Source organism: Ailuropoda melanoleuca, chromosome 4, assembly GCF_002007445.2.
Source record: "Ailuropoda melanoleuca isolate Jingjing chromosome 4, ASM200744v2, whole genome shotgun sequence".
Taxonomy (NCBI): domain Eukaryota; kingdom Metazoa; phylum Chordata; class Mammalia; order Carnivora; family Ursidae; genus Ailuropoda; species Ailuropoda melanoleuca.
In genome coordinates, this window is record NC_048221.1 from 28,571,321 (window position 1) to 28,587,370 (window position 16,050).

The 16,050-nt window shown below is 40.1% G+C and overlaps 1 protein-coding gene across 3 annotated transcripts in view; it reads left to right on the plus strand.

Moving 5' to 3' along the window:
- PTPRG (protein tyrosine phosphatase receptor type G) overlaps nt 1-16,050 on the plus strand; it is a 691,435-nt gene that overhangs the window by 157,701 nt on the left and 517,684 nt on the right. For all 3 annotated transcript variants that reach the window (XM_019795516.2, XM_019795515.2, XM_019795517.2), the window contains exon 2: nt 14,069-14,173. In XM_019795516.2, the coding sequence (XP_019651075.1) occupies nt 14,069-14,173 (105 nt within the window). The remainder of the gene's footprint in view (nt 1-14,068; nt 14,174-16,050) is intronic.

Consider the following 16,050-nt stretch of genomic DNA (forward strand, 5'->3'; position numbering starts at 1 on the left):
TGCAGGATCCCTTTCCGTGTTGCAGCCCCACAGACTTTATAGGGGAGTCTCAGTTTTCCTGTCCTCTGTGCTTTCAGAGTATCTGGGTTTGAATTCCTTTTGCATGGACCACGTAATGTGACATGGGTGATGTACCTTGCCTTTCTGTGCCTCTGGGAAGGGGGATGCTGGGAGGATTGACCCCTCCACGTTCTGGGGATTAAATGAGATAATCCCGCCGAAGAGCTTGGCACAGTGCCTTACAGCATATAGTAGGTGCTACAGAAGTAATAGCTATCTGCAGCATCTCCACTCATTATCTTAATTTTAGAAGCTAAAGCAATACAGGGGAAATTTTAGGAATGAATGGGTTTCTCTGACATCGAGATAAGGTTTAAAAAAGAAATCCTTCCTTCTTCCTGAAACATATGTTAAAGATTTTTGTTTTTGCCACGATATCTTTAGCCTCATTTCCCCATTCCGTCCACTGTTCTGTCCTGGGATTGAGCATCTCTTTACTTTGTGGGAAAATATTTTAATAAGAACTCTGGTCAGAGCATCTCTCTTCAAGGACCTTCCACCCCACACCTCACAGAGGGAAGGGAAAAGTCCTGAATGCATTTCACGGAGTACCGTCTCTGTTTCAGAAACATTGATCCCTGAATAAGCCTCCAATATCATGTATGATTTCTGAAACACCTGAAATCTGCAACTTTTCTGGTTCCATAGTGTTAAGTAACAAAGAATGGATTAACCTGAATGTGGACTTGGCACAAAAGGAGAAGCCGGGGTTTCCAGCAGCTTCTAACACCATCCTTGTCTCTCAGTACTCACTCACTGGTTATACAGAAGCAATATTTAAGAGCAAATGTGTTTAATAAACCTTTGTAAGTAATATTGAAAGGAGTGTTTGTTATCCAGAGTTCACTCAGGATTTCTGTAATCTGCAGTCCTGTAGTTTGGGTACATGTGTCATACCGGTTTGTTCCAGAGTTTACTGTTGCTTATGCTCCATCCTCCTTGTCTGTTTTCTGAAAATCAGAGGAACGGTTTGTTTCATTCAGTTTTGCCTAACAGGAAAGTCTCCAAAGATACAAAATTTCCTTTTGACATCATTATATTTATTTATTTTTTTATTAAAATGGGAAACTGCCCTTCTCTTCTCCTTCCCAGCTCTAGTTTGATTGACTGTATTGCAGAATCATAAAAGGATTTAAATTCAGAGTTGAAAAGTCTCCTTGCAATTGATTTCATTCAGCTCCTTGTATACAAATAGATACCGAGAGGGGAAAAAAAGCGATATTGAATTGAAACTTTCAATTTTAGAGTTTAGCTTTGTGAATTCATAAAACTGTTTCTCCATTTGACTTTTCAGATGGCTCTTGTGGTATAATTGTTCAGTCATAGAAAGCTTTGGAAAAAACATAACCAAAAAGAAAAAAGAAACAAACTGTACTTATTTAATAGCTGCCATTTGTTCACCAGAAAAGGACTTTTGGTTAAATAGCTCCTTTTCCAAAAAAGGGAAAAAAATTTCCCCCCATATAATTAATTTAAGCAACTGCTTTTAAAGCTAGTTAAAGCAGACTTAGAAATGCTTTAGCTGTCTTGATGTGATCTGGTGACAATTTTTATGTGGTTGGAATTTTTAATTAAATCATTTTATTTAAGATTGTAATAGCCCTTTCAAATTATTTTTGTTGAGACTTGCATTGTGTTATTTCAAGTTAATAACTCCTCTTCAAGCAAGCAGAATGCACGATATTTCTCCTGATGATTTCTTTGTGCAATTGAAGAGAACAAAGCAAACCTCATTCTTGCTGGAAAGGAAGCAAAACTAACACCTAATAAAAATAGAGATAACAAAATGAACTTGTAGCCCTGGGATATTCTGACCAGCAACAATAAATTCCTTGGATTATTTTTTTTACCTTTTTAAAAAAAGATTTATTTATTTATTTGAGAGAGAGAGAATGAACGGGGCAGAGAGGGGCAGAGGGAGGGGGGGAGAGAGAGAGAGAGAGAGAGAGAGAGAGAGAGAGAGAGAGAGAATCTTGAAGCAGACTCCCCACTGAGCACGGAGCCAGATGCAGGGCTCAGTCCCAGGACCCTGAGATGATGACCTGAGCTGAAATCAACAGTTAGCCGCTTATCCATCTGAGCCACCCAGATGTCCCATATTTTTTTACTTTTAAATTTCAGGATCCAGTCTAATTGATTAAATCAAATAAAGCTGAGGGGAGGCCTGTTTCTCAGTGTTTTAGAAGGGAGAAGTGGTCTTATGGACTCGAACAACAGAGAGAGGGGTATATATGTGGTAATCTATGTCCTGACCTGCCACAAAGCGTATTTTTCCCTGAATACGTTTTCGTGATTATAGACAATCCTGAAGAGTTGCTAAGACAAAAATCTTTGTCATTGTGCAGAGATGAATTACCGTAGATTCAACTTACTAATTATCCTTTACTTGGGTCACTTTTCCATCACTCACACCTAACTGGTGGGAGAGAGAGGTTTCTTTTAAGAATTGTTTGGGGATATAGAGAGAAGTCAGATGGGGTTTAAAGCCGTGCATGTGTCCATGTTTAAGCAACAATAAAATTGTCCTTAAAAAAAATAACCCACCTGGGGCGCCTGCGTGGCACAGCGGTTAAGCGTCTGCCTTCGGCTCAGGGCGTGATCCCGGCGTTGTGGGTTCGAGCCCCACATCAGGCTCCTCTGCTATGAGCCTGCTTCTTCCTCTCCCACTCCCCCTACTTGTGTTCCCTCTCTCGCTGGCTGTCTCTCTCTCTGTCAAATAAATAAATAAAATCTTTAAAAAAAAAAAAAATACCCACCTAAGTTTCTTCTGAAATCTATGGTAATATACTGTGTACTTCTCCAGGGTATCACATAGGGAGGTAGTTATTTTTCTTTTGTGATATTGAGGGTATAATTTTATGCAGTATATAGCTCCAAAAGAAAATATAGTGATAATGAGTATCTTGCTTTCTTTTCCTCATTTTGTTTGTAAATATTTGTATCTGGCTTGCTTCTCATTAACTGTTACCTGTTTTTATTGACATGTACTGTATAAGCAATTAATTGCTTGATCACATTAGTGCAGATCCTAATTTAGATGAAAAAGGCGAAGGAGAAACTATAGAAAGTATTAGCAAAATAAAACTAAAAGCGAGTTGAGTAGGCTTTTGGCCAGATTGCTATAAATATTAGGCCATGGTTTGCTCTCCAAAATGTTACCTCCAGGAGTACAGCCTCTCTGCCCGCAGGTGCAAGTACACAATTAATGAATGATTTGTCTTGCTCACCCTGGGGGTCCGGGTGATGAGGCACTGTGTTTTGCTCTTGCCTGCCTCCCTCCAATCTGTTCCCTGCACATCGCAGTCACCTTTTCAAAGCATACATTGATAAAAATGTCCTAAAATTAGATTATGGTAATGATTTCACAACTCTGTAAATATACTAAAAACTATTTACATTTCAATAAAACTTGCTTTCTTTCAAAGCACTATCAGACCTAATTGGCTGACCCCTTGGAGTCCTTGGGTGCCTTCCCAAGTTCATTTCAAAGTCCATTATGGTCTTGCAGGATCCTGCCCTTCTTTATCCTCAACCTCTTTTCTCTCCCCCAGCCACCTCATCAAGCTTCGGCCAGGTTGGCCTCTTATCCCATACTGTTTTCTGCCTCAACATCCTCATACTTGCTGTTCCCCTACCTTGGACTCTTTCCTCCTATCTTGCCAATGCCTTCAGCTAAATCTCCTTCCTTGACTACTCTCTCTAAGTACATTCCTTCTCTACATGTACTCTCTATGATTTGTTCCGTGTGTGTTTCATGTAACTCTCATATTTGTTTCACCATACATATCAATTAGAATGTATGTATTTTTTGATCCCCACCCCCACCCTGTGAACTGGAAACTTAAAGAGGGCAGGAGCAATGTAGGGTATATACCGTTGAATGTCTTGATGTAGCAACCTGCCATGGAAAGAACATGAATATTTGCCTACATCTTACCAAACTCCTGAGAAATTCTCTTTTTAGCCAGAGGAGTGAAGAACAATTTAAACAGAGTAAGTGTGAAGATAGACTAGGTACTTTGCTGACCAGAAGCACAAAGCTCTGGGCAACAGATAGCTATTGGCCACTGATGATCCAGGCTGGCTAGGATTTAAGTGGTATCTTTAACATGGCCCTAGAAGTCACAGATTTCTGGGTTTACTGAGCTAGTCAGATCTGTCTCCACCATGACTGGTGTCTTGAGCAAAGGAGTGTCGTGGCTGGAGTACCCTCTGTATTTGATCCGCAAGCCCAGCACTTAGGGCTTGTGCCTATAATGTGTTTTCTATAATCTCCCATGGTTGTGTATTATCGTGGTATTTTTGTCACTGTGCACATTTTGCTAGGGTTGGTAGATGTGCCATGGTTTGGAAATAGGCGCTTAGTAATATTTAAGACAGCTTTCTTTGTCCTTTTTGTTCTGTAAAAAAAAAATACCCATTTCCTTCAAAATTTCTCATTCGATATTTCATAGGGACTATGTGTGTATAAATGACTCAAGTATATCAAAGACCCAAGTTATGAAGCTTATCCTTTATTTCTCAAGGATAAACATTTATTAGGTAGTCACAATGACAGATTTTAAACAAAAGAAAATATGAATGAAGAGAATTTAGTAATCTGTATCACTTTGTTTCCCTAACTCAAGTTGTAACTTAATATTTATTTCTGCTTGCTAGAAGAGACTTTCTTTTTTATAGACAATGACCAATGTTTATATAATTGTAATCGGATATTCTCCACATCATGTTAGAAAAATCACTATATTTTTCTGTTTGTATTATCGGAACATGATTTTATCTTAGACAGTTGCCAGTAGTGGTGGGAAGAGTAGCCTAGACAACTTCTTTCTTTTGAATTTATTATGTTTTTAGAGTTGCCTGGCTGGCTCAAGCAGAAGAGCATGTAACTCCTGATCTCGGGGTTACGAGTTCAGGCCCCACAGTAGGCGTAGAGCTTATGTTAAAAAAATAACAAAAATCACTATGTTTTTAGGGACGCCTGGGTGGCTCAGTTGGTTAAGCCTTTGGCTCAAGTCATGACCAAGTCCCGCATCAGGGCTCCTTGCTGAGCGGGGAGCCTGCTTCTCCCTCTGCCTGCCGCTGCCCCTGCTGTTCTCTCTCTCCCTCTCTCTCTCTGACAAATAAATAAACAAAATCTTTAAAAACCATAAACTTGCCTTTAAAAAAAATTACTATGTTTTGGTTTTCCGAGGCACATGTAGAAGTTTTTTTCCGTTTTTTTCCCACTTTTAAGCAGGTGTAGTATCTGTTAGCTCACAGATATTTTTATGAGTCCTAAAATTCAAGTTTGTGAATATAGTTGTAGTACAGTGTTAATTGTGTAGGTTTGAGAGTGATATCTGGTTCAGGGCTTTGTGTTCTTGGACAAGTTATATACCGTTTCTGAGTCATTGTTCCTAAGCTGCAAGATGATTGGAAGAATTACACAAGCCATTTTATTGATGTTACTTTTATAATGTTGGCCTTATAAGCAATTAGTGAGTTAGTGAATAATTTCTCATTGGGTGGGGCCATGGGTGGTAAGCTCAGATGGCATAGGGACTAGATAGGAAATATAAATGATAAGGTAGGACTGGGTGGGGTTATGATTCTTCTTGAAAGAGGTACTTGCTATTCACATAGCAGATTGTTGCAATTAAAGTCCAGATCCCATTAAAAAAATACAGATTTTGGGGTTCTCTCCAGATTTTCCCATGCTGGCAACCAATTAAACACCCCCCCCCCACCATACCATATTATACTATACCGCAGGTGAAACAAAATGTCTGGAGGGATTGATCGATGGCTATATTCAACATCGTGGCCACCAGGGTGAAATCTTTGATTTGTTTTTGCCAGTTTTGTTGATCATTAAGGATTCAAAGTCCTGGCACTGTTGCAAAATTGGCAGTACAGATTTGTGTCACTTGACATCACCACAACCCTACCTATGACTAAGCCTCATTTCTCGATAATCTTATAAAATCAAGAGACTTGATTCTTGGAGAATCAGTGTTAAAGTGGAATTGGAAGAGTTGGTTGATTTACTTTATTCTGATGTTACAGAATATTTGAAGCCAGGAGCCCAATTCTGTTTTAAAAGGGTGACTCTGAGGAAGAGTGAACCGTAGTATATTTCAGATTTTTATGTCAAATGTCTAATGAGTCCCTGTATAGATCCGTTTTCTAAGTGTACCTCTTCTTGGACTTGTTGGGAAGCATCTATTTTTATTTCTGAAGTTTTTAAGCTAGGACATAGTTAGATGTCTTTAATGTTTTGACTCTTTTTTGTCATGTCTGATTAAAAAAATAGATTCTATCTTTTGTCATCAGTGTTATTTTCTAGTAAAATCACAAAGAGAAGTTCCGTCTTTTGCTTCTCTACTTGACTTGAACACTCATTTTTACAACCTATTTTGTGTTCATTTTTTCCCTAGGATACTACATTGCTATGTGATTCCTCTTTGCCTTAAATTGCAATCTGTTTTACTTAAAAAAAAAGTCATGGCTCTATATTAGGTCTCTTTATCACTTTAGATGATGAATATCATTTGAATATGATAAAATAGGTAATCTACTGTAATATACTCTATTGTGTTTGAGGTTAGCTCAGTATCACAAACAACTGGAGGGACCATTTGCAATGCAGTAGTTACAAAGGAATGTACTTCTTGATTCTACTTTTTGGGACACTCACTAAGTACATTCTTACTACGATTAATTGGAATACAGGCACAAAGGAGATGAGAGGCTGATTAGAATATTTAATTACTTTAACTATGATTTGATACTTTTGCCCATTGTAGGCACAAAAAAGATAAAGATTTATTCATTTTAGACTATTGTGTGGGATTTAATGTTCTTAAGTGCTCTTTAAAATTCAGAGAAAATTATGCTTGTTAGAGATTTTGCCATCCTTGAGGGATCTTTAATTTGTTTGTTGTATGAGCAGTTATAATAGATATAAACAGCCCGCTTAACTGCTTGTCTGCCATTCTGGAAATAGGCATTCTGAATGTGAAAATGTGAGTGCCTATACTTATTTTTAGTGGGCTTGTTTTCGGCAGTGACTCTGGCAGAGAACTAGGACTCTCCATCATCTTAAGTAATTTTCATTCTGGCACTAGGGAACTAGAATGTCTTTGTTCTGATGTTTTCAATTTTGGATGGAAGCTGACCAATTCTTCTAGGCTTCTAAGTCCTTTGGAATGACCTAGAGCTGGACATAGAGTTGTGTGGAAATACCCTCAAATGTCACTGTACTGTTTTGCTTTGGGTACAAGATGTGTGAGACCATGTAACAGATGTAGGAGATCATGACGTCGCTGGGATCAAGTAGACGTTGTTGGTTCCATGCAGTCAGGTGGAAACAGTAATGTGAAGGAATGCTGTGGGTGTGTTGAAATGCATAGTGACCGTGTGTCTTCCTTTCTTGGTGGGCATCTCAGACTTGCACTCATTTTCAGATACACAAATGCATATGTGAATGTACCACCTTTGTCCAAAAAAAAAAAGCCAATAGTTGTACTCTGTAGTTTCAGTTCACACATTGGCTGTTTTGGAAGAAAAATATTTTCCATCATTACGTAACTACGTTTAGTGTTATCCCATGTCGAGTCAGTGACCCTTCTGTCCAAGAGTAGAGCCTAACAAAAGATGCTATGTCGAGAATGTTATTTAATGTCGTGTTTAGAGGGGCTGGTCTCTTTGTAAGAAAAATGTTCAACCTGCCGATTAACACAGTAGAGTTCAGACAGCTTGAAACTCCTTCTTTATTTCCCCCAAGTCAAAATTTCTGTAAAACACTGAGAGTCAAGATTACACAGAATCCTCCGGAAGATACAGGGAAGGCAGATGGGATACACATCTGCTTTTATATTCCCAGCATACAAACATTTATTGTTATAAACTATGTCTGGTGGCTCTAGGAAATTAAATCATGCACATAGGGAACAGTTCCGTTGATATCTTCAGTGGTAGGTAACTCTTAGGATATTTTTATAGCGAAGGATTGGGCCTTTGGGTCTGGAAACATTTTTATCTTTTTTTTGCTTCTGGCTGGAAATGAGGTAGGCTCCGGAGACGTTCTGAGAGGTGGTAGAATTTATGAAATCTCCCTGATGAAAATACCTGTCACTCATTTGGCTCTCTGCATAGCAACCAACCTGACTTAAGCTTCCTCCTGCTGAGAGAGGCATAAGCGTCATTGGCTAGTTAATGCTATTGGTTTTGAAATCTTCACTTTCATCTGGTCAAAATTGAGAGGCTCAAATTCTCCTGAATGATGGGAGTAGCTGGGTGTTAACTTTCTTAACTCATTTTATTATTATACCATTTAGACCCTCGAAGGCTGCCCTGGTTTGATATTCCTCATGCCTAGGTGTGTTAGCTGTGTGTGTGTGCGTGTGTGTGTGTGTGTGTGTTGGTGAGTTGGTTAAAGTCACACTGGAGACTACTTCTTTTGCGGTGGATTCTATAGCATTGTGCATTATTGGATGTCCTTCGTGTCTTCTGCACTTGTTCCATCACTCTGATCCCAATTCCTTGAGGCATTATCACAACGCTAAAAGCCCTCCTGAGCTTTCTGCTGACAGATGACTTCAGCTCCATTAACCATAGGAGGCTCGGTGCTGTAGAACTTGATAGCATATATGTTTGCAGGACACCAATTCCTCCCTCTTGTTAGTCCCACGATAACCACAGGCAGATTTATACTTACGGTCTATTTCGAAGAATGAAAATACATATTTTCTTAAGCATGCTCCATTTTTAATTGTGTAATTAAGTTGCCGACATAAGCAAGTATGCAATTTCATATTAAGGTAAGGATCCGTAAAGGCATGCATTTGCATAATTTAATTTTCTGCACAGAAGATATTGAAAATCAATAGCATGATTCATAGCCTTACCATATCATTGCCATGCTGCTGTTGGTTGGCTGTTAGAGTTTAGAAGAGTACAAAGAGTATTAAAATTGATTGAATTTGGTGTGCTGAGTCTGTATCTTTACTTGGGAACCAGATTGTTTCATTTTGCAAATCTCTGCTCCTTGCCAATAAAATATTATGTTGCTTAATATACTCAATATACATTTTTTTTGACTGCGGTTCAAGTAATTTCTAAAAGTTGTTTTTTTTAAAAAAATACCTTATTATATGATTAAAAAACATTTGAGGAGGGGACTAAAATTTTTGTTTTATTTTAAATTATGCAAGTGCCATTCATACAGGATTATGTTCTTAGGGAAAAAGAAATCACACATTACTGATCTAGATGGAGTAAAAGGGAAAACCAAACTTTAGTGGATAGTTTATGTGTCTCAAAGAAATCTGGTGCCAGGGTGATAAAAGTCCTTTGCTTCCCTGTTCATTTCTGAGTTGCCTCCCTAAACGGTTGCTTATGAGGTACTTGGGGATCATTCCTAACAGCTTCACGTTCTAGTTGTTTGCTGTTGTGTTGTGTGGGCAGTGACTAGAAAGTGAGACAGTGGGGAGAAGGTCGCGGTTTTGCTTGTGGCTTATATAAACACACACATTTACATGCACATACTCTTACCCCAACATGGACTCAATCAGCCTTTATGTTGTTCATGTGTATATATATTCATTCACGGATTATTGAATACTTGCCATATTCCAGACTCCCTCATGGCTGGTAGGTTGAGACGCTTCTTATCTCCAGGGAGCTTAGAGCCCCTCATAGGCCATGCAGCATGTCCTTCAGAAGCAGGGTTTTTTGTCCATTCTTCACCTGTGTTTTGCAACCCACATCGTACCTCCGTACTTTGGGGGGTGTGATGAAGACAGGGATAACCCACCTTCCTTGGGATGGCCCTGCTCTCTGTGTACCTCTTGTCCGTTGGTCTGTGTCCACCCAAACCATGCCTCTTGCTTTCGTCCCAGGTGAACTTTAGATAGTTCTGCCGCTCCGCTGAGACCCCTAATGCCACAGTATACTGCGTATGGACGGCTGGGAACATAACTGCTCTTTGGGCCATGGATCCCATTACGTTGCAGTGTCCGAGGAGTTCTGATGTTTTTGCCTCCCTTGTTTCTCAAATTGGATATATCTTTGTAGGTTTGCTTTTTCCACTGAAAAAGGTTTAGGGGTCTTGGGAAGCTGGCAAGTGTGGGACCTCAAAACCCATGGCCTCTGTCAAGTCTAGTTAAAGACTGATGGCAGTTGTAGTCTAAGGACTTGGAGGTTTTCACGCTTACCTCACATAGCTCTGGACTCCGCTGCTTTGCTTTTCCAGCAGGATGGGTAACACAGCTGCCCACACGAAAGCCTCTCCAGTGAGAGATGGTGCTGGCAGCCTTTGTCCTCTTTTGTTCCCTACCCTAGTGTTCTCAAAGCTTCCGGAAAATGAAAAGCACCGCCTTTTCAGGAAAAAAAAAGGGGGGACTGGTTGTGGAGATTGTGATTCTAGATAACATCTTTTGTAAAGGGTATAAATGAATATCCTTGAGGATAACTCCATTCCTCCTTTACTTTTATTTGTGAGCGTTCTGGTTCAGTTCAGATTTAGCTAAATTCTGAGATTGATGCCATATTGGTGTGATTTCTACAGCAGGCAGTTCATCTCTGCCTGGCCAGCCTTTTCCCAGGGTTAACTTAGCCTGTCAGGTTCCAGGCTGTGAGGGTGAATTGAGAATGTCAAAGTTGAATGGGACCTCGGGTGGAGCTCAGCAAGGAAGTTTGTGTTTTTTATCTTTGGCTTCAAAATAGAATCACCCAAACCCATTAAAAAAATAAATAAATAATTTTTTTTTTTTTTTTTTTTTTTTAAAGTACTTGTATCCTATATCCGTGGTTCCACCCCAGGTCAATCGAATGTGAATCTCTGGTGGTAGGGTCCAGGGCATAGACTTTTTTGTTTTCGTTTGTGTGTTTTGCTTTTGTTTTGTTTTATTTTTAAAGCATTCAGGTTGAGAGTTAGAGCCCTAGTCCAGCGATGTCCTTTAATGAGAAATTGATGATCAGGTGTAGAATCCCCTCGTTTGAAGGTCACCAAGGTCACCTTGAGTGCCATTTGGGTTCTTTTGCGTACAAGGAACAAAAAGGGAGCTTTGGGAAGTTATTGGTTTGTGTAAATATAAAGCGTCCCACAGGATCACTTTTGAATTACCTGTCATGGGCTTCAGTTTTGTCAACAGAATTGACCTATAGATTTTGCTTCCTGTGGCGTGGTTTCATTTTTGAACTCCTCTGCCAATCTTCTGCTTGACTCCAGCCAGGCTCCTGAGGCTTCAGGATTCTGTCCAAGCACTGGCAGGAAGAAAGAAGAATCTCTCTGGCTGATGTCTCCATTGCCAACCAGGTCACTGGCACCAGGGGCGTGGTTTACAATGATTGGCTAGCTTAAGCCAAACAAGGCCCACCCCTGGAGCTGGCAGGGGTGGTCCAACAGGACATGGCTATGCACTGTATGACTTGAGGGTAGGTGGGGTGTGGAGTATGATGATTACAAAAATGGAGTCTCTGCAACAAATTTCTGCTCTATTAGGTATTTTTAAAACACTCCATGCCCACTGCTGAGTTAGTTGCTGTGCTCCCAGTGTCTTGTGTTGTTTTTGTAACAATGCTGTGAAGTTGCTGCTACTTGTAGCTCCATTTAACAGGCAAGGAAATTGAGGCTCAACCACGTACCCTAATGGAAGTCCCATTTCCTTGTTCAAGACAGTGCTTTCTTTTCTCGTTACCTTGATGGAGGAAGGATTATTTGGGAATAATGATTTAGAATGAACTAGCTCTAAGAAGCACATTAAACAGATACATAAAGAAGTTTCCCACATGCACAGACAATAAAATAAGCCGAACAATTATTTATGTAGCATGCTTTCATGGAGGGAAAAAATAGATTAGGAGTGTAGGAGATGGAGAATTTTATTTTTGATCCCTAGAAGCTTAGAATGGTCAACTTCTTGGAGCTCTGCATGGCTCTTCTGCCAACCTGTAGGATGGACTGGATGGTGGTTACCTAAACCTTCGTTATACTTTAAAAATGACCAAAGAGCAGACATAAATGATGCCAGGTTTACTTTTAGATGTGTGTTTGAATTTTACAAGATCCCTGTTTCCCTCTAAGGGGCCCATGTCTATGGAATATCTTTGTTCTTAGTTCAAGCATTTTTTCTTTTAAAGCCAGTCTTTGGAGTGCCATGCAAGCATAAAACTCAGATCTTCCTCCACTTATGATGGGGTTACGTACAGATAAACTCATTGTAAGTTGAAACTCTCTTACGGTGAAAATGTATTTAATGTACCCAACCTACTGAATGTCATAGCTTAGCCTGACCTGCCTTAACATGCTCAAAACACTTACATTAGCCTGCGGTTGGGAAAGTCATCTAACACAAAGCCTAGTTTATAATACAGTGTTGAATATCTCCTGTATCACTGAGTTTGTATGGAATGTGAAAAACAGGATGGGCTGTTGGGGTGCAGGTGGCTTTAAGTGTGTTGGTTGTTGATCCTTATGACCGTGGGGCTGACTGGGAGCTGGGGCCTCTGCTGCCCAGCATTACTCTACATATGGCCAGCCCAGGGGAGGATCCAAATCCAGATTCAAGGTTCGGTTCCCGCTGAATGCGTGTTATTTTTTAAAAAGATTTTATTTATTTGACAGAGAGAGAGAGAGCAAGTGTGTATGAATGGGGGTATGAGCAAGGGGAGAGGGAGAAGCAGACTCCCCACTGAGCAGGGAGCCCGACACGGGGCTCGATCCCAAGACCCTGGGCTCATGACCTGAGCTGAAGGCAGACGCTTAACCGACTGAACCACTCAGGCACCCAGAATGCATATCATCTTTGTGCCACTGTAATATTGAAAAATTGCTAGGACAGTCCATCATAAGTTGGGGACTATCTGTACTTTACACGTTTCCTAATTTGCCATCATGGTGACATCATTATCATTACTTGGACTAATTCAGAATGGAGAATGTACTGTTTTCCTGGTGCCATCTTAATCTTAAATTGAATCTACAGTTCCCCTAACCATTTTCCCCTGCTTTTTAAAAGCACACTTGATTTTGTTTGGGTGCATTTAAATATTAACATAGACAGCTGGGATGTATTGTTTGAAATGTAATTCCATTTCATTTTGGATTCTGGGCACCTGTGGTATTTGTCTTCTTACAAGTCAGTGCATTCGGGTGTGGGCTCACAAGAAAAGAAATTTACATTCATGAATTGGCTGGGAGGGGAGGACTTTGAACACTTGGCAGGCAGATGGAAGCTCTCTATAATGGCGGAGAAGATGGGATTCACTATGAGTTTTCAAAAAATACATCATTAGAGTTTCTTTTCTGAGCATCGTCGGCCTTGTGGGTTTCAATGTTTCACATCTTCAGGTGTAACAGGTGACTATTTGGGCTCCAAAGGATGTGAGGACTGGTACTCACCGTGGGAAGTGAGGCACTGGCTTTGATGTAGGCATGCTTATGTTCGGTTCTGTGATGTGCTGCCTGCTTACCTGTGTTACTCAGGACCAGTTACTTGGTGTCTCTGAGCCTTAACTCCTCCATCTGTAAAAGAGGTGGAATGACGCCTTGCTCTGTGAGGATCAGATAAGGCTCAGAGGCCTTTTGCTGCTAGTACATAGGCTGATACGTGTAGTCGGAACAAAGACCTCAGGTTCCTAGTCTTCTACTACTAGTTTTATGGCCTTGGGCAAGTTAAAGTTACTTAACTTCTCGAAGGTTCGGTTTGCTTATCTATCTGTTGTGACCGCTGGGTCTGTTGCCTGGCAGTGTTCTGCAATTATGTAAGATAGTATATATCAAATGCTTAGTGCACCGTGCTTGGTGGTCCAAAGGCTCATTGTAAAGCTGCTGTTAGTATTAATATTCATCCTGGTAGCCTCGCTAGGTTATCCTAGAGCTGTTTTTCTGTACAATCAGGAGGGTCTCTTCCGTTATCCCCGAAGTGCGTGCTTCTGGGAAGTCACCGGCGGTGTATTTGACACCCTTCCCCTTTCCGGTGGAGTGAAGACTTCTACTAATTGTGCTCTCCCTCTCTTCCAGCCTTGACAGAAGGCTACGTCGGGGCCCTGCACGAGAACAGACACGGCAGCTCAGCCCAGATCCGCAGGCGCAAGGCTTCAGGCGACCCGTACTGGGCCTACTCGGGTGAGTGGATGTGGTCCGGCCGGGCTCGCACACCGGCCAGTGACCATCCTATTAAGCTCATGAGAAAGCATTCTTCAAATCGCTTTCCCGCCGAACCTGTTCGTTCAGACCTTTTGTAGTTTGCTAAAAGTTGACACACTCAAGCCTGTTTTTTCCTCAAGGTTATAAGTACCTTAATTTCTCTCCCCCCTGTTTTCCTAACCTGCTTTCCCCCCTCCATTTGCATTTACTTCTGAACTTTACTTGTTAATGAGTGATCGTACCAAACTTGTAATTTCCCAAAAGATCCAGCCTTTTCTTTTCTGTCTTTTCAGTGCCTGTGATTTCAGAAAGCAGAAAATACAAGGCTAGTCTTTAGCTGCTAAATGTCTGCTAAATTTAATATAAAAAATACAGCTTCATTTTCAAATCAGATCTCGTTAGTTGACTATATTTCTGCCCTCTATGGTATTCTGCAGTTCTTTTCATTTTTGCTTTTAAACTTTTAGCCTTCCAGCCAGTGAAGACTGAGAGCATTGTTAAAGCTACGTTGACTATTACATTGAAAATAATTTTCTTACGTTCTGAGGGGAGGGAAAATGAAGGCCTACAAGAATATACAGACGTTTCTGGATTATGTTCCCAACAACTACCAAAAATATGATAGGTGGATTATTATTGCTAAAAGAGATTTTGATGCTCCAATATATATGGAAAATGTATTGTAGCTAATTAAGGAGGAATGGTGGAGGAAGATAGACCACTTTGGAAATTACTTTGGCACTAAATAATTCAAATAATTTGTCTGAAAAGGCTTGAAGGCACGGGGTATTAGTATTAATAATAAATCTGTGTTTATGCAATGTCATTGCATATAGAATTGAGAGACATTATTTTCATAATGATGCTCTGGTTTTTAAATCCTGAATTTCCACCTGCAAATCTTGTTAAATTTATGTCAGTGTAAAATTTATAGGCTTGATCTTTAATTACACCTTATCTATTGGCTTTTTGCATCCTTTTGTCTATTGATAAATCTCCTGCCCCTACAGGGAGAATAGCCTATCTGTTTTGTTTTGCAAGGAACAGATAGTGATTCTGAAGTCTTCCATCACACCCAACTCCTTGTGATTAGAATTATCTAATTAGAGCCTTTTTGTCACCATTTCTGATAAATGAAGGGAATTTTGAGATGAAGGCCAAAATTACATATATATATATAGCTTCTTGCCAAGAAACGTGAAGAAAATTTATCATTTTGTGCTCTGTGGCTCTGGTATCAGTTAGGGAGAGGCGTAAAGTGGCCTGCCATTTACAGTTCATCCATTTAGAATAACAATGCTGTTAGTCAGGAAATTGAAAGTTATATCCCATCAGCATCTCCAATTGCAAATGGCAGTGAAGAAATGAAAGTCCTAAAACTTTTCCCATTACTCAGTTAGGAATGGACATAAGTATTGCAGTCTTTGGAATGGAGCAATTGTTGATACCCTTAACTCGAGTGGACTTAATGAGTCTCCATTTTGCATTTCTGGAATGCATTTCTGGAATGGATTTGGGAACTGTCTCAATAGGTGGAAGGGCTAATGGTTCAGCTGCAGGCTTTGGCACCCTTTTTCTATGAAAAGCCAGACAGTAAATATCTTAGGCTTTTGTAGGGTGTGTGATTTGTCTTGCAGTTACTCAACTTTGCCAGTATGTGCAAAGGCAGCCATCGATAATGGTAGATGAACTGGCTGGGCTTCCATAAAAATGTATTTATGAACACTGAAATTTGAATTGTATGTAATTTCATGTGTCAGAAAATACTATACTTCTTTTTGACTTCTTTTTCCTCAATCATTTCAAAATACAGAAACCATTCTTCACAGGCTGTATTAAAACAGGTGGCCTGTGGG